Source organism: Bombus affinis, chromosome 6, assembly GCF_024516045.1.
Source record: "Bombus affinis isolate iyBomAffi1 chromosome 6, iyBomAffi1.2, whole genome shotgun sequence".
NCBI lineage: Eukaryota > Metazoa > Arthropoda > Insecta > Hymenoptera > Apidae > Bombus > Bombus affinis.
In genome coordinates, this window is record NC_066349.1 from 12,891,882 (window position 1) to 12,911,651 (window position 19,770).

At 43.4% G+C, this 19,770-nt stretch overlaps 1 protein-coding gene across 13 annotated transcripts in view; it reads right to left on the reverse strand.

Annotated features, from left to right (window-relative positions):
• Window positions 1-1,881: 1,881 nt before the first annotated feature.
• The window catches only part of LOC126917450 (zinc finger homeobox protein 3), a 456,710-nt gene continuing 438,821 nt past the window's right edge, over window positions 1,882-19,770 (reverse strand). For 10 of the 13 annotated variants that reach the window (XM_050724298.1, XM_050724301.1, XM_050724296.1 and 7 more), the window contains one exon: window positions 1,882-7,822. In XM_050724298.1, the coding sequence (XP_050580255.1) occupies window positions 7,104-7,822 (719 nt within the window). In that variant the 3' untranslated portion in view covers window positions 1,882-7,103. The remainder of the gene's footprint in view (window positions 7,823-19,770) is intronic. The other 3 variants (XM_050724305.1, XM_050724306.1, XM_050724308.1) reach the window with 3 other exon arrangements.

A 19,770-nucleotide genomic window follows, 5' to 3' on the forward strand; every position in this document is an offset into this window, starting at 1 on the left:
ACGTATACAGGTACAGCCATCTTGCATGGCACGTGTGTGTGTGTGTGTGTGTGTGTGTGTGTGTATGTATGTATGTATGTATGTATGTATGCGTGTATGCACGTATGTATGTACGTATGTATGCATGTATGTGTTTATGTATGTATATAATATGCGTATGCATGTATGTGTGTGCGCGTGTGTGTATGTGTACATGTAACGCGTGTATACTCGTAAGTATGAATTGTCATGTGCTAGTGTATGTGTATGTGTGCTTGTATGTCGATACGTTTTCGCGCTTGCATGTCGCATTTTCTCTCTCGCTCGCTCAACTCTTATTCCTTTTATTCTCTCTCTTTTTTTTCATCATTTTCTTTTCTCTATTATAAAATCTAGATGCGTGCGCGAACACGGGATCTTGTTCGCGCACACATAACACATATGGCACCATAAATATATATTTGTACACAAGGGCGAGCGTGGGTGGACGAGATGTACAAGAAAGAACGTATGCGATGTCTCTATCTCTCTCGGTCGCGTTTTACCTTCGTTTCTTATCGTTCCTCGGAGTACGTCGTGATTCCCGAGTTTACGCGGTTTCTATATTTCAAGTTAATCGATCGACGATTAATCGGAGATTAACGAAGGGTGATGGTCACCGATACGCGACGAAAGAAATCGGACGAGGTCGATTTTGTAGGAACATGAAAATTGTCGCGCGATCGAACGTGACAGGCATCACAGAAGAATGCAAAGTCTACAACGAAGATAAATAAATTCTTGCTTGAAAACTTCGTTCGAAAATCACAAACGATTACCAAATGATTAAAAAACAACGACACTCGGTACGTCTCTCTTGCGCATCTTCGTCGGCAAGTACGAGAAACGCACGTCTGTTTGCATGCTCGCGCGCCCTTCCACATTTTTCTCTCTCCGGTTATCGTTTTTCTCTCCTTTACCTCCACCTTTTTTTTTTTGCTTGCTCTCTTGTTTCGTTTTTCTCGTTTATCCTGGTTTGTATTCGATCGAAGCCGTCGGTATCGTTTCCTTTTTTTTTTCTTTTTACCGTTTCTCGTCAAGTGGGTCTCCCCGCGTCTCCGCGAGTTTTACAAAAAAAGGGGCGAGGCGCGAGGCGCGAGGAGAGAAACGTTATTTTTTTTTTGTTTTATAAGTATCGCGATCGAGTACCTTGCGACAGACACAGACCACGATCGCTCTCGAAAAAAAATTGCTCTCGCACGCAGAGGAACGGATCGCGCGCGGCGCCAACATCGTCGGGGTCCTTGAGCCGGCGTTTACGGGGTTGACCGCGCGGCCACGCTGGTTGCACGGCCTCTTCCGGCCCCATCGGAGGGCCACGGGCCCCGTAAGAGAGTACATATAAGATATACACATGGCAATCTCTCACAAGAATTAGTCACTATCGTTATCAATTAGTATCCGTTATTAATTAATAGTCAATGAAAATGTAGCTCGGAACAAATTCACAAAATATTCAATCGGCGATAAATGTGAACCACGATAATAGTGACAATATTAATAATAATATTCATAATGCAATAATAATTATAATAGTAATAATAAACGCCCATTCGATCATTGCATTAATAATAATAATAATAGTAATAATAATAATAATAATAATAATAATAATAGATAATAATCGCAATAGCAATAGAAATAACCAATAGGGTCATACCAATAAGTATAGTCGTATTCAACATATTTCATACAAACTCAACGACAGTTATAGAAAACTGAAAAACTTCCTCGCCGCCGGCCGCCCTTTTTCTCGTCGAAACTTACACGACGTATCGTTTTGCCACTTGTGTTTCCATTTTCTGTGCTCTCCGATAAAGAGGAAAAAGGAAACCGCGATTCTTTCGATCAACAACGTTTCGATTTTCGTCTTTTCATTCTTTTTTCTTTTTTTTTTTTTTTTTTAAACGAATCGATCTTAACGTCGTTCCCATTCCACGATCAATCTTCTTAAAAATCGACCGTGTGACCCTGTAAATACGTGTAACTGATCATCCGAATAGTTTCGTTTCCACTGATCGCATATATCTTCTTTTTTCTCCTTTTTCTTTTTTCTTATAAGCAATGGCTTCGGTTTTGCAGCCGCATCTATTCGTACGAGCTTCGTCGACGATTATAGCAGGCCGTGGATAGAAAAATCGATCGTGGAATCGAAAGGGCGTATCGTCGAACGTTCTTGGGTCGCGTGATCTCGCGAGGAAATGTCGCACGATCGACGAGAGAAACCGGAAGGTGACGGGCGGCGATGGGGCGGTGAAAATTTCTCGCAACGTAATAATGATTTCCGCATACTCAATTGCATCTCTTATAGTTCACTCCTTAAATTAATCCGCGCACGCTTATCACTCATTCATCATTGTAGATTTTAGGAACAGCTAGTAGCGAGGTTCGGTTACTCTATCACGCAATCTCCCGTACTCGAAACTCAAAACGCCAAAACCCAGTTTTGCGTACACGCGCACGTACGTTGCCGCGTTTTGAGAATTCACGCGCGTATATGCGATATACGTTATATCGATTCGAGACCATTCTCGATGTTTTCGATTCGCTTCGATTCTCGATGTGTGGTATCCACGTATATACGCATGTTTCGTGTGTATTACGTCTACATGTTCATATGTGTGTATTATATATGCGTACGTGTAAACAGTGTGAGTATATGTTCGATGTACATGTTTTTCTCGAAACAAGTTGCGCGTTCGTCGATTCGTCTCGTGCAAATCTCCTGCGTGTGTATTAGCCGCGAATCGATTAGAAAAATTAAATATTCCGTGTATACATGTATACGCGTCTATACATATGTGTATGTATACAATTAAAAGGAACACGATGTTGATTCTTTTGTGCGCCAAAGTGCATACCATTCTTTATCCTCTTTTCGTTTCTGTTTTCATCCTCTTTCGCTTTCTGATTCTCTTTCGTTAGAATGTACGCGCGATAAAAGGGGACGCGTTTCGCCCTTTTTACAAGGCCTCGCGTCTCGTCTGCTAAGATCAGTGATATATCGTGTGTATGTATAGTCGTTCGGTTAGGTCGTTTGCAATATACAGGCTTGATGAGAGCGTTCGAGATCGACGAAACGTGGTAAAAGCCACGATTTCAAATAAGAGGGGGCTCGCTACTTCGTAATCTACAGATTAACATCTACGCAGATTTTTAATTAGCCCGTGATCACCGGATAGTAACAATTGTCCTATTTTGCGAGGTATCGGTTACGAACGTTTCTCTTTCCTTCTCTCCATTCCTTTCGATGCTCCGTGTTACGATTTAACTAAAAAGGGAATCGCCGCGGAGCAACGCGATCAATTGGGAATTTCGATTTTCATATGTGTATACGTATATGTGTTTATATGTACGTGTGAATTCGATAATTACACGTGTCTCTCTTTCTGTGTATAAATACGTGTATATAAACGTGTGTGTACAGTGTCTCTAAACAGGTGTCATATGTGTGTCTTGTGTGCGTGTTACCGTGTGTCCATTCGTTTTAGTTTTAGCCCAACGCTATAACTTTTTACATAGATAATAATAAATACATGACCACATATATGTAAATATAATATAGTAAATCTATAATAATAATAATAATAATCATAATAATAATAATCGTAATAATAATAGTCGGTAATAATCAAATATAATATTAATAATCGTCGTTATCAACGTTTACATTAGAAAAAGCATCTTTTGCAGACAGGAACCTCGAGTTGCTTAGTTACCTTACAAATAGTTATTACTTTGCGTCTCGTTCGACGTCTAACGACCACTACGCGTTTTGCGCCCGCCTTTCATCCCCTTAAACATCCCCTTCAACCCCTCTCTCTTCTTCCTAATTTACTTTCCACGTAGCCGGGTAGTACCCTCTTTATACTACATATATATATGTATATATATATATATATATATATATATATATATATATATATATATTCGTTTTCTTTTTACTTCGTCGTACGCTCTTTACCTTCGTTTTAACTCCTCGGTTTTTAATTTTTTTTTGCTTTTGAGGTTAAAATTCGGAGCGCGACCCTTAACAGGTTCTTTTCACATTCTCTCTTGCACGTACGGTGGCACAATCCCCGCTTTCCTTCCACATTCGCGATATCCCCAATTCACGATTTTCCCAGATAGTTTTCAGGCTTTTTGATAATTCGCTTACTTTTTTCCTGTTCTGTGTACATGTGTGTATGTGTGTGTGTGTGTGTGTGTGTGTGTTCAATTTCGGCGCGAAAGCGTGTTTAAAAAATTAAACAAAACGCGAGAAACACGACGTACGTACGCGCGTATACACGTGGCCGTTTCGGATATTACCCGCGAGGATTCTAGTACGTTACAACATCATATATTTATATATAATATATATATATATTTATATAATTTTCTACATAAATATATATATACTTTTTGTTCATCCATTTTATTCATTTATTTATATATATATACCTTTTTTTATATATATATATATACCTATGCATGAGTGTGTCTCGTGTGTCGTCTACCGATGCATATCCTCCCATATTCCCCTTAAAATCTACAGTTTAATTGTAATTAACCGTTAACTTACGAGCTAATAGTGGATTCTTTGTCGTTCCCGAGCAGACCTTTACAAAAACCCCGTGTCCGTCGATCGAGAGGTGACTTTTATTTGTGTCTTTCTTTCTTTCATTTTTTTCTCTCTTTTTCTTCCATCGTGTCCAGTGCTATGCCGTGTTCAACCGATTCAACTGCGTTTAATTCTCTTTTCTTTTTTTCTCTCGTAACCACGGAGACCCGGTTTGCGCGTACGCGAACTTCGCGCTTTCCTTCGGTCGACCCCGAAAGCATCACGCATGCCGCGCAATCCACCGTTTCCGGCTGTCCAGCGAGAAAGAACCAAAAAAGTTCACGCCTTGATCAGCACTGCGCTCGATCGCGGTCTCCCGCGCGGCTGACCGATTTGCCGTCGTATCGTCGACCGATTAACTAGCGATAATCAATTACAGCTATCGATAGCTATAACTATTTACCATTATTACTATCATTATTATTACTATGTTTATTATTATCATTAATATTAATCGTTAATCGTTAGGTTTTTTTACCGTTATTAAATATAATTTATTAAATATAGGAACCATGTTTCTGGGTCTTTGCTTGTTCGTGAACGCGAACCGCATCGCGACGGGCACCGGGGCAACTTGCCCTCTCGCGTTTTTCATCCCATTTCTTCTTTTTGCTTTTTTCCCCCGTTTCGTTTCGTTTCGCGTTGTCGTTCTCGTTTCTCTCCTACGAAACTTTACTCTTCTTTCCATTCGACGTTTCTCCTTACGAGCATTTTGCTCTCACGGCCAGAGAAAAATGAACGGGACTCACGTTTTAAAATTCGCGCGCCGGTAGCGACGTTTATTACGCGTTTTATCGTACTTAAAAAGAACCCCTCCCAGCCGCGGGGTTACCGTGCCCTGTGGGTGTTTCTCGAAACTATAGAATGGATATTACTAGGCTTGTGTATGCGTGTATGCACGTGTATACGTGTCACGAGTGAGTGCGTGTGAGTGTGCACGTGTGCGCGTGGGTTCTCTCTCCATTTTTTTTTCTTTTTTATTTTTTTTTTTTTTTTTTTTTTTTTTTGAAGAAAAAATCCTTCCAGCCACCGATTTCCTCAAAAGGTCGTCCGATCGTCCACCGACACGTGAACCTCTCTGGCCTCTGTATGTACTTTCGCGCGTTCACCTCTTGCCGATTAAAAAAGAAAAGAGGAACACGCGGTGATCTTCCTTTCTTCTCGCGATTCCCTTCCGTTTCGTTTCTTTCAAAAGGAAAGGCTTTCATCCTTTTTCGTGGTCATCGTCGGTGAACAACGCTTCGTCCGATTCTCGCATCCTCCTTGACACACGCTACTTACGCAGTACCACCCATACACACGCACGTAAAAAGAGAAAGAGAGAGACAGAGAGTGAAGATTCATTTTTTTTTCATTTCTTAGAGATGAATATGTACGTATGTATTCGCAACGAGCGCGACGCTATTAGTTTCGCGAACGTCGCGCCATCTATCCTACTACGCCGCGTCCTTAATGTCTGTCCGCTTGTTTTAGTAACTTTTTTTTTCTTTTGTTTCATTAAATCTTTATTATTACTTTACATAGGAACGTTTAAATCAGCCCACCTCGACGCGTCTTCCCGGCGTCGTCGACGCTCATTCTTTTCCTCTCCCCCATCTATTTATTCTCCTCCTCGTGCTTCTTCGTCGCCTCGCGGTTTCCGCGCCGCCATCTCCATCCCCAAAATCCTACTTACGAAGCGACCGATGCGCACAGTCAACGCACGGATAGAGACGATGTCGCTTCGTAAAAAGAAAAAGAAAGAGACACAAAAAAGAAAAGAAAAGAACGACGATCCATCGAGAAAATCGCTCGTTTCTCGACTCGTGCAAACGTCTCTCTCAATTATCAAACAACAAACCGATAATCCTTTTGGTCGTTCGTTTCTCTGTTTTCACTCGTCCCGTTACGTGTGTCCGTCAAAACTCCGAAACATTCTTCATTCTTTCTATCGAAGGAACTTTGGTGAGCGCGCTGCTTTGGTGGCACGCTATGTGTGTACATATATTGTAACAAAAATATTAGTTAAATTGGTGATTGCGCGCGCGACAGTGGCCCGTGCGCGGCCCGAAATTAAAACGAGAATAAAGAGAGAGGCCCATTACGCGGCATCCTCGTTGATTGGTCCACCGTCCACGCGCGAGTATCTGGAGCCGGGGATTCCCCGGTGCCCGGAGCGGAAGAAAAAGCCCCCCCCCCTCCCACCGACAGTTCCTGCCTTGGTTGGAACCCCCTCCCCTTTATTTAGCCAGTTAGGAACGTTGTTTGCTTTCGTTATCGAGTACCCCGTCGAAGAGGAGCACCCATCGAACACTCTCTCCCAGCTCCGTTTTCTTCCTTCGTCCTCGTTTTCCTCTTCCTTTTCTCCTCCCGAAGAAATCGTCAGCCCGCGAACCAGACGATTCGCGAACGTTCGATGGCTCATCTCGTCGTAGCACCTCTGCCTGACGATTCTTCTCCGTTGTCTTTGTTATTCGCTTGTTTCGCACGTGACACGCTTCGTTTAACGCGCGCCAGCCAAAGCAGCAACTTCTTGGACCAGTTTCTGCCTCTTGACGTCGGGAGCGTTATTGTTGTCCTGGTTCGCCCTTTCGTTAGCCTGTGGCTGGCCCGTGGTGCTCTCAGCGGCCGCGCGAGCAGCCAACAGGGTGATTTGATTCACCACATCCTCCATCTCGTCCGTGAGCGGATGTACTTCCTCGCCACACTGTCCCACAGATTCCGCGCCGATGTTACCAAACTGTTGTTGCTGTTGTTGGCGTTCTTGGTTCGCTTCGAGGCGAGCTCGATGCTGCAAAGTTTCAGCGTGACGCCGCCATTCGGTGACGGTCGTGTAAGTTCTCGTCGGGGTGTTTCCATCGCACAGAGAACAGGCGTAACGAGATTGAACGAGGCGCAACGCACCGCGACGCTGTTGATTGCCGAGATAGCAGGAGCGTTGGTGAGCGAGCAACGTCGATTCTTGCGGATAAGCTCGGCCGCATCGGCGACAGACCAGGCACAGTTCCGTCTCGACTTCGCGACAGTGCTGTGGCGGCCCGTTCTCATCGGAGCCGCACGGAGGCGTCGGCAATCGCACCGTTTCCAAGCCTGGATGGTTCGGGTCTTGCTGCAGGAATGCTTGCATCAAAGAGCGCGGCACCTGGACCTGGGTGCCCCCTTCCACGTGCAACGACATTAGCCCACTGCCGTGCATGCTGCCGCTCAAACCTGGAGCCGCTACTGGAAACAAACCACAGATTCGTTCCGTTAGAAAATCGGTTTCTTAACCTGTTCCGTTTTTACATTTTTACGAAACTACCTTAAAGTTGTATGAAAAACGCGGAAACGCGATTTGTCACGATCTTTTCTTAGAATCAGAAAGAAATTAGTTAGAAGCCAAGATTGTCAACTTGGTCTTCTAACAATCTCGCTATCTTTCGTTACTTAGAACACGCGACTAACGTTCGATATTTCATAAATCAAATACTATAGACCAACGAAATTGGCCAGCTTCGCTTAATCGTAACAACGAACGTAACTGGTGTCTGACTATCATCTTGCAATCTATTGTACCGAGATTCCTAACTACCGAAGCGGTTCTTCTTTCGAATGATTTCCAAACGCGGATAGGGTTATAATTGATTTGTGCCGACTTAGTTGTCATAATAACGTCAACGACGTAACCAGCAGAGAATTTATATGGAACCTGTTTTTGCTTCTACGAGACAGGTAAATTGGTAGTTATTAGCCTGGCCGCGGGGCGACGCGCATTGACGGGATAATTCTTGCGGCCGCCTCCAGAAAGGAGCTCAATGTCATTCCTTACGCTCTACGCCGGCTTGCCTAACCGTGGCATCGTCTATCCACGGATAATTTCAATTAGACAACTATCGTCATTGTTTGATCCGAATCCAGCAACCAGCGTACCGTTTTTTATCGCAGGATTTTATTTTTAACGAAGGATCATAGGTAAGGTAAGGCTCGTACGACAGATCACGAGCAATTGCTTCCTAATTAACGAGATCTGATTACGCACCGAAGTCTTGGCAATTACACGTTAACAATTCGATGACGATAGTCTTTTAGATGTAGAATTTCTACTCATCTAGCGATAATGTTAATATTCCGTGATATTCCGTAAGCGTTACTTCGCTTCTGAAACTTATTTTCTCGCTTATTCTATTAATTTTTATACGTAATACCTCGTACAGGAGGGATATTTGAATCATTTTCTGATATTTTCTTCTTCTTAGACCTGAAATATCAAATATTTTTACTTATTCTGTCGTTATTGTATCGCAAACTAATAGCGTCCCGTACTGTACGAGTACGATAAAATTCGAGATTGAATTGCAAGCTCGACTAATTCAAATAAAGCTATAGCCTGTAAGAATGCACGAACGCCTTCGTTGAACCAATTTTCAACGAAATATAGCGCGACACGGCAATGTATTTCAGACAAGATTCGATCGAGCGATCCCGGTGAGATGTTCGAACGATCCTCGAGCGATCTTGGAGCGATCTTGGATCTCGTGGTCGGTGAGGATGCGTTGTTGCACGTCGATTAGGCGGGTTGACAGGTTTACGCAGTGACGCGCATGGGTATATCGCGTATCGTGTATCGGACGAGGAGTCGTTACGAGGCAGGAAGTGTTAATGATACCCCTGCTCATTCGCTGGACGTTCGCCTGTAATTATCAGGCTTGGTGGGGCGCGAGCAAACCTGGACGAGAGAGCGGAATATCAGGCAGGATATCGTCTCTGTCCCTCTCGCTTTGGTCCGTCTGTTCCGCGTCAACGTGGAATTGATAGTTATTAGAGTCGAAGACCATACTTGCCGTGCCTCGAACATTCGCTTCTTTTAACCTGAAACCCTAATGAGAACCTCTGCCGATGCGAAGTGTGGATTTAGCCCTGTTTGGTTAACGCTTTCACCGTCTTCTTCTTCTTCTTCTTCTTCTTCTTCTTCTTCTTCTTCTCTTCCTTTAGCTTCGTTTTCTTGACCGTCGGTAATTCGCGGCCGCGTGGATTATGGTTCGCGTCGATCGCGAGGCCAAATAATCCGCGTTTTTATGTCCTTGAACGTCGAAGGGACCTTTCTTGGAAGGAGTTGCTTGTGTAGTAAAGACGGGAGAAATGTGTTACGGATAAATGGCGGGATTAGCGCAGCGACATTCACCGCGGTATAGTTCTGCGAGAGATGGCGTTGAGGAATTTTGTAAGAATCCAGAGAATTCGCCCATCGTGGAGAATGATCTATTTGCATTTGTTCGAACTGCTTCGTTTCTAAATTAGACAACAGCCAGAAGCGTTCGGTTATAAATTATTATCAGTGAATTAGTTACTTTAGAGAGACTAAAGGAATGGGATTAAAATAGAAATTTAATCGCGAAACGAAGTAGCAGCCTGCAAGTATGTAATCGGTTGATCGTACGATGACCGGAACCGTCCAGATGTCGACGATCGTCCTCGACTCCGTGAATTAAGCGTAACAATTTCGTGGAACGCAAGCAGTCGCGCCTCCACCGGGGATTTCAATCTCGCGACGGCTAACGCGACTTAAAACGCTTCCTCTCGAAACGATCTTCGCCGAAACCATTTCCTCATCGATGATAACGCAAGCCGAACGACGTCCACGCGTTCATAATCCCTTTCAGAAGTAACTAATCTCTTTACTTTATAAATCAGACCTGCTGTTTCTTGCCTGTTTCCGTTCGAAGTGTTAAAGATCAAAGAAAAATAAGAAACGCGCAGCATCACACGGCGACGGCAGTATACGTTTCTTCGGTGTATACTTGTTGTCGACAACGAATATCGTTTTCAAATTCAACGCGAATATTCCTCTAATTGCGTGGACAAAATGTTTGTGCGAGTCGATATTCGTTTGGAACATGCGCCAACCACAAGCTACGAGAAGTTCCTCGTCGTTGTTTCATCGTCAAGTTCCCGATTACTTCCTTCGGCGTGGACAAAACGCATATACAAGTTGATATTTGCAACATGCATCAAGAACAAGCGACGAAAAGTTCTTGGCCGTTGTTCGAGTAAAGACGGAGCTGGAGAATATCGCGAGGTTCGCGAGATCTCTTTCGGCACCAAGGCCACTGGAGGACCCCGTTACAACCCCGAACGAGCTAATATAATAAGGAAGAGCGTCGAATGACGCGCAGTAGATCGCGCAGCTGTCCCGATCCGTGTGACACCCTTGAAACAATCGGCTCGACCGAGAGAACGGAGGGGTTATTACTCTTAATGAGCACTGGTTATTTCTTTGAGTGGCTGTGATTTGCCCTCTCCCTCTGCCCTCCCGCGATCCTCCTACTCGTCCACGCGTCTGTACATACACGCGGCCGATCATCACGGTACGTGAATCGAACGAGAGAAACTTACGCGCGTGAAACACGTACGAGCCGACACACGCTCGGGCCTGGGCAACTTTTACACGCGCATCGCTCTCGCCTCGTCTCCTTAGAGGGCAGGAGAAGCTCATTTGCGTACGGATTGAGATAGTAGTGCTTCGGTACCACCTCGATGTGTGTTTTTGTTTAAATGTGTGACTACGTACGAGATTCTGATTGCCGGCCGCTCCCAGCTCGACAGCGGCTCTCAGTCTTCCTTCGATATACGAACCGTTCAGACGTCGCGCTGATCAATTTTGTAAATTGAAATTCATACGACGATGACGATTAGAAACATCATTTTTCGAAAGTTCCCCTCGAATTTGCGATTATCGATGCTTTCCTCTCGTGACAAATGAAAATATAAGATTTCTCTTTTGAGATATTTGCTGCTAATTATATATTGTATATATACACACCTAGGTAACGCGGAATCGATAACTTTTAATTAGCGGATTTGGCCAATTTGGCTTCTGAGAGACTTCTACGTTCGAGTAACCGATCGACTCTACTTTTTGTAAATTTCTGCCTGGACACCTGATTAGTATCCAATTTTCCAGTTTTTGCGATATCGTCGCTTTCCTCTACTTTTCAATTTATAAATCAATAAATGCTTCTGATGCGTTTTTCTATAGGAAGCGCCGATTCCCAAAACGAATCACGATCGATTAAACCATATTTCGGTTGCAAATTTGCAAGCAAATGATTATTCTAAATTTAAATTTGAAATCATTTTTTGACGTATCTTCGAGTAGTCGATCGATTCGATTTTTTAGCGGAGTTAGATAACGATTCGTTGTCGGTTGAGGACCACTGGACCTAAGATAGCCGCGACACATGCTGGAAATTTGTTCGGCGGGAATTTACGAGCGAGTTTCCGTGTCAGACGCAATACCGTGGGTTCCGCTGGTAAGTAGGTATATGTCTGTATATCCTGACAGCTATAAAACCGCATTCGAAGGGCGTCGAACAGAATAATCGGGAATGTCGTTAGTTAGCGCCTCCAGGAATTTTAATGGATGTTCTGGAACAGCGTAACGACAACGCGCAAGTTTGTCAAATTGAAGCTGGTTTGCTAAGCCGCGCGTACCGCGTCCCATCCAGGACAGTCGAACGATTCCTCTACCGATTTTAAATTGTATTTTACAATGCATTCCTCGACTGTGCTTAATTCTATTGCTTCGAAATTCTTTGCAAGTTTCCAGTTATTACAACGAGAATCACAACAAAGAACTTTGCAACAAGGGACTGTATTTCGTTCTTTTTATTTGAAATTCTTTCTTAATTTTCTCGTTATTCTAATGAGTATTTTAATGACTGGAAGAGGAGGAATTCTCAATAGAGGAGATTAATTTTTTCGCACCAAGATATTTCCATTTGTAAATGTGACTAGTCTCAAAGGGAATGGAACTTAATTTAAATTCGTTCATTAAAACTATGCTAATTCGTCGTTTATCCTTTTACGGTTTATTTAATTTATATGTATGGAAAATACCATCTGGTATATTTGATCTTCCCACGGGAGATATCTCTTTTACCTTTTTATATAGGTAATATCATGTTGTAATATAGAGCGTTAATAATTTTTCATGCCAAGGAAATAAGATACGAGACGTTGGTGTAACGCATTCATACGAATTTTGTAATATTTTTCTCGTGATACCAGCTTGCCCTGAATCTATTTTTACTTCGCATCGAATGTATTAATGATAATGAAGGAAAAAGAAGGGACACTGGTTATACGAATTTATATATAGTTACCAGGGAGACGAGCAATTTTGTATCTATTTACACTAATTGCTCGAGCATTTCTTGAAAAGAAAATTACGGCCTAACAGTCTGTCTTCCAATTACGACAGCGAATGAGGTAATTGCTGCTGCGGAACGTAGCAGCCTCGATATGCTTTCTTTCAATATTAACTCTCGATATGAGTTTACTTTTTTCCCTTCGCTTCCATTCGTGACATGTTCGTTTCGATAGCTACCAAGCGTTTGTGGATAATTGACGCAAAGAATTACTGTCAGGCTAGAAGTCTTCGACACTATAGAACCTCCAGCAAAACGAAAACACAAGCTCCTTCGTTGTCGTCGTTCATGTATTTCTACCTTAATTAATTTCTTTCACGATGCAATTCCCTTTCTTATGCTCGTCTATCTAAATCTTCTTTGGCAATTATCTTTGCGTTTCATTTTAAAGTTGAGATTCGATCGACCAACGTTTTTCGTATATTAAAGAACAACTTAATTTCTGTCTCCGTTAACCGAGAGACGATATTACCACCAGTTCCCTTAAATACCGCGTTGATCTACTTTCCTCGCGACTCTCTATCGAAGCTCAATTACCAAAATTTTCTACAGGAACCATACGATTTATCCAACGATAAATCGTAATTGATAATTTCAATTTCCACCATTCCCGCGTTTCTTTAGCCTCGCTTTTTTTACTCACCTTTTACAATCGATATCACAAACCTACAACAAACTACAAATCTCTTCTCCCAGTCGTCCAGCAAATCGAGCTTCGTCTCGTTCGCAAAATTTCGTTTCGAATACATCGAATACCAATATCGTAATTAACAAATTTAGCGTTCGACATGCTGTCGAACGAAGAATTCGTTGGACGATTAGGATCGCCCAACAGATCAGCATGCCTATCGTATCTCCATAGCCGAAGATTGACTCGACAATATCAGCGCACCGAACCAATACCATTTATACAATTGGTCGAAAGGAAGGTTCTCGTGTAAGGGCATTAATCTCGCGGCGATCCTGGGCGCAGTCGATCACCCGACCGATCCGACCATCTTTCAGCGCTCGGGAAGTCAATGCCACGGTTGGGGATCGATGCATTCGCGCGTTCATAAGCTTGCTACGCGAAGTATGCAACAACGGTGCATTCCACGTACGTCTACCAGCGTGTTCTCGCGCGGTGTGACCGTACACACCGACATAGGAAAACACGTTGTGAACGTGGGCGTGCATTCCTTCCCTCGCATTATCTCCTCTTCGCCTCTCTTTATAACCTTCCTCGCTATCTCTCTCTTTCTCTTTCTCGGCCGATTCCCATTCCCCGTGGTGTCTCCGTCCCTTTTTAATTCACCGTCCGACCGAAACAGAGAGGGACCTTTTCTTCCTCTTTTTATTCCACATCGAGGCCCGTTATCGTGGATACCACGGTTCAGAACGGCTGTTTCACACCTCCGCTCGCGCGAGAATTAGGAAATAAATTAGCGGCCGGGCTAATTTCGTTATCTCGGCCGACGCGAGACCCTCCCGCTTGAGACGTCAAGGGACCGATGTCCCGAGCCTTCGAACCGCTGCTCGGACATGGGTGAAACCGTGTCCCGAACACCAGGATCAATGGCTCTTTCCATGATGTTGTCCGTCCCGTTTCTTCCAAAGAGTATATCTTTGCCGGATCGGCGAACGGGTCTTCGTTAGAAGACGCTTCGGTTCCGATTGAGATGGTGCCCGATGGGACCACGGTGTTTTATATAGAAAAAGTTGTCGCACCTCGTACCCACCATGCAATCTGTGTGCTTTCGTTCTGGAATCCGAAGGCTGTGGCTCTTTACGAAGTTGTTCGCAGGGAAGACGCGGTTCAGCGTATGGATGCAAGAGCAAATAGTATTTTGCTCCGTGGAAGTGTTTCTTGCTTGATTTTTTGTCGATCGTTGGTATCGAAGATCGTCGATCGAACGTATTGTTGTATAATTGTAAAATATTATTGCGCGATAGATTTGTGGTAACACGCGATGTACTAAATACGTTACGAAATTTTAATATAATAATCAGTTTACGATATCAAGCTGATCGATAGAATATCGGTTTATCCATGTACGAGTTTTTGTATTCGAATTTTACTCTCGTTCGAACAAACGGAAGGACCTTTCGCGTTACAAGAGAGACTTTGAATCAAAATATATATACAGGGCGAGTGATTATAAAATTTGTTGTTCGCAGTTGTACACCGCAGCTTTTCAGGCCAAATTTATCGAAATGGTTGTCCAACGATCAATGCATATATTTCTCCAACTTGGTTCAACATTCGAATAATTCGCCCAAGCCCTATAAAGTTCCAGCTATTTGCAATTCCACTTCAACTTTGTGCTCGTAAAAGATAAAACACTGTAAGCTCGTATTCGAAACTTCCATTTATTATTCTACCATATCAACGACCGATAAGGTCTCGTTAAATGCAATTAAATGCAATCTGCGAAACGTGTATCGCGATATCCCAGGAATCCAATAAAATTTACAACAGCCCGTCTAATTATACGCGTTAACAGAGTTTTACGAAAAGTCGAATAATTAAATGACCAAAAGCAGCTCCCATCCAGCTACACGTGCAAGTGTACGAGGTTGGCTGTGTACGAAATAAACGGCGGAATAGTTATTTATAACGGTGAATGGGCGACATTCATATTCGAGGGACCAAATTTGGGTTGGACCATCGGAGAGTCACCTGCCCACCCATTTGACGTTCGATACAGGCCAGGAGGTTTCGTTGTAGGGGCATTCTGCGCCTCCCTTTGGAAATGTTGGATGTCGAGGATCACGAGGAAGTCGTAATTTCTACGGGAACGAGGCAGCCGAGTGAATTGACGACGGCTTATCTCCCTGCACGGTCACAAAATCGTTTCGTACGCGTATCGGACAAGATAACGGCGGTGGCGTATCGATAAATTCTGCTAATTAATTATTGACGTGTCTCGGAGCTATTTTTGCGTTCGCCGCGCGCACGTGAACCTACGGGACCAGATCCTTTTCGATTCTCTGCTTTTATCCTTCGTTCGTCGTCTCCCTTCCTTGCGAACGTCCTTCGATCGTTTTCGTCGCTCCATGGTGGCCCAACGAAATTATTTGTACCATCGTATTAATCGTGAAATCGATTCTTTATTTTTTCTCTCTTCCTTCGTTCATTTCGAGGTGGCCGTTTTCGTAACGAGATCGATAAATATCGCTCGATAACCGGCCGATTCGAATTTCCTTTCATTTCTATCGTCTCTTTGTGGTGGATCGTACGGTTGCCTTGTGTCTGCTATATTTCGTTACTTCCTTTTGTTCGTGAGATATTTTCAGTTGTTTAGTTTTTTATGAAATTAAAGTAGGTATATATATAGCGTTATTTGTGGGTTTTCCGACTCTAAACAAATACTACGTATGAAAAGAGAAAGTTGAAGAAGCGTGATCTTTCTCAAACTTTGGTAACGATCGTTGTTTGTAAGCGAGAACATATAACGTAAGATGCAATTTCGTAGAAACTTCACGTCGAAGCGATGCTTCGCGTAAAACGAGGCAAAAAGGTAGCTCAAAGATTTGAAAGTAATACAACGCGTTCGAAAAATATACGATTACGAACACACATAACGCATTTAATTTGTTTTATACAAGAAATAATGATTTTTTGAAAATGTCGGAGGGAAGAAAATCGAATCTCGGACTTAACACGCGTATCGAGGAAACGTCGCGAACCATCTTATTGGGCAGGTGTCTTTTTTCGACACCTGTGTATGAACGTCAAACTCGGTGGAAAAGGTGAGATCAAGCAAACGCTCTTTACGAGCAGCGAAAGAAACTCAAGCGTCCATTTGTTAAATGTTTTACGTGACACGATATTAATTCTTCGTATCGATGACTCGACGCTTTATCGCTGAATTATGGCTCGTTGAATAGGACCGTTATAAAAAACTGCCGGCAAAGGTACACGCTTATTCGTCGTGAAACTTGAAGATATCAACGCCAACCACCTGTACACTTGTGTCACTCGTTATCCATCTTTTCGGTTAACTGCTGATCGATATCTGCTGAATTCTTTGGTAACCGGATGATTTACAGATCGGGTCGCGATGACGATGGCAATGATCCAAACACACGGATGAAACGAATTACGTTTCGATATAATCGTATGTTCTCGATGGTTTGTATTACTTTACAAATATCTGACTCGTATTTAGTAACAGTAAGAATTAAAAAGCACAGAGGGAAACATCGTGTCTTTTATTGGGAGGCAACTTTTGAATTACTCGAGATACGTTTGCGATCAATCCCGTCTAAACAAAACTGTCTTTCTGTTAGATCGTCGAATTAAACACGCAGTTCCTCCCCCTTGAATAATTCAAAAATACAGTAGCATCCGTTAGATGCGTGATATTTTCAAAACTTTATAAATTCATCGGCTACTTTTAAAAGCGTCGTAGTAATTTTAAATCTAGAAGCTTGTTCTTTCTTCCACTCTTACGTCATGTTAAAGTCCTCCCTTTTACCTAACAATTACCACAGAAAGATACGAAATGGAAACAACAAAGCACGATTTATCACGTTGTTCCGGTGCACGATGTTCGTTGCAAAACGTCAGCGAGACGCACTAAAGGGCTCGCCAAGGTCTTGCTAAAAGGCCAAAAGACAGCCTACGATTTCGCTTCACGCTATCCATCGCTTAGGTTTCTCGAAGTTCTGGACGCGCGAGGATCGTGAGCGCGATCCACCGAAAGCCGGTGGCCGCTAGTATGTATTGAGTCTGCAAAACGGGAGGACGCGGCAGAAGCCAGGAGGTGGAGTTCCCTGTCAGGTACCTGATTCCCCGTGCTGTGACGAAGAGGCAGAGGAGAGGTCTTCGACCGGTAGCCTAAGTCGAGAAGCAGTCCCTAAAGAGGCACCAGGGTCATTAGCGAACGGAACATTTATCCTTGTCCCTCGTTTCTTCTCTTTCTCTTCTCTCCTGGTCGGTTGTTCGCACTTGATTCGCCGTCGGTATCAACGGGTGCCAGGCAGGAAGACCCGTATTATCGAGTCAATTGTCTCTCTCACCCTCCTCCCCCGGCCAGTTCAGCTGACTATAAAATCATTATCACCCGTCCACCACCACCGAGGCATCGTCACCAACCACCAACCTTTTTCTCCCCACCCACCCCCCCGTTTGCTGCCTTCCCCTCGCCGCTCCTCCGGCCACTTCTCGTTCGACGTTGAACGCTCGATTATCCCATTAATACCGACGAGTTCGTGCATCCATCCGTCCCGTCGGATCTTTAATTATTTAAATGCAGAGCAACGCTGCGGATCCGACGTGAAGGGTACACGCGGACCCGCCAAAGTCAGGGGCGGACCACGGCTCCAGCCTTCGACTCGTTAAAGTTTATGCCCACCTTGCGTCTCCTTTACAATTTCGTCTTTGCAGTTTTCTTTGTTAGGGGATTGGCAGGTTGGTATTGTACGAGTGGATGGACATGTTTGGACGTTGTTGGGATTGTGAAGCGGTGTTTCATAGTTTTAAACGGACTACGGATTTAGCTGGTATATCGTAGCGTTATGAGAATCGACGACGTGAAACGGTAAACGACGTAGACAGTGACGGAGGTGGAGATTCGCAACAGCCAGAGCAAAGGTATATCTTTTAGGTAAGCTTTTCTTAGTTTATTCTTGACGTTGGTTTATTCCTCGGAGGCTATGGAGATTCAAGTTTGCCATAATCATTTTTTTCGTCTCTTCGTCTGAGAGAAAGTTTCTTGAAAAATTTCCCTAATATCCCTTAAATTCTCTTTTACAGTAGACACTTTCTTCGGGTTACTTTAAGATCGTAATTGTAAGAAATGACCGATTAGTAATTTCTCATAGAAATTTTATAAACTCCTAATGGTCATTTTCTTGCTTTCTTCCTCCTGCATTTATCACGCGATTCTTCGTACATCTCCATTTTGCTTTCTTTGGCTCGAGTCTCGCATCTTGGTCGTTCTCGTGGAAAGCGAAGAGTAGAATGCAAAGTAAGTTCGTTAAACGATCCGGCCCTGTTAGTGAGATTGGTCCCGTTGGGAATGGCGGTTGTGACGTGGTCGTAAATGGGTTTAGATCAACAATGTATCCGGTAACAATCCAATATTTGTCTCAACGAGTAGGTACGCGCATATAGGCCAGCCTGACCCTGACACGATGGCAAGCAATACCCCTTCGAAGATTTGCCTTAATGATTCTTAACTGGTCGACACGCGAATCACAGGGTTCTCACAGCACCCCAGCTCAAGAAACAGCGACGTTCGAGATTGAAACCTCTTGATCAACCCGTACGTAAACTCTCTTTCACAGATTAATTCTGAAAAGCTTGACTTTTGATCCGTTAACCGGCTCGTTTCTTAAACGCAAACGTTTCGTGCGCTTAAAAATCGATATGTCGTAATACGACAAGTCAAAAGACCTATTAATTCGCGTATTCTGGAAAACGTGCGAATAAAAGATCTTTCGAGAGCGACGTATCCACCTAACTTATTTCAACGAATCGTTGAATTAACGTAATATCGGAAAATCATGGGACATCGTAACGATGTAATGTCAAGAAAATATTTTAAATACATATAGAAAATTTCGAATAAATTACGATGTTATTAAATATTGGCCGATCGAACGACGGATTAACTTCTTCTCCTTAGTCAACTTAGATTAATCGCGAAAAGTAATCGAGAACATTGTATCGTGTCGTTTCGTAATATTCAACGTAGGTATAAGGACAGATTTATTTGTGAGTGTAGCAGGTAACGAAATAAACGGGATTAACTAATACACGGTACGACGATCATGACGCGCGTTGCCATAACCATAACGGGTATAGACCGCAGCCGATTGCAGGTATCATTAAGCGACGACTTAATGAGCGAGGCGTGCCGGACGTGGGAAGTCGCCTATCGTACTGTAATTATCGTGCTGTAATAGCGATCGAAAATAGGAGTGGACTCCCTCACGTGATCACGATGATGGTCATGCTTCGCCACTTTGCGGCGACCGGGATTGTTTTGTGCAATT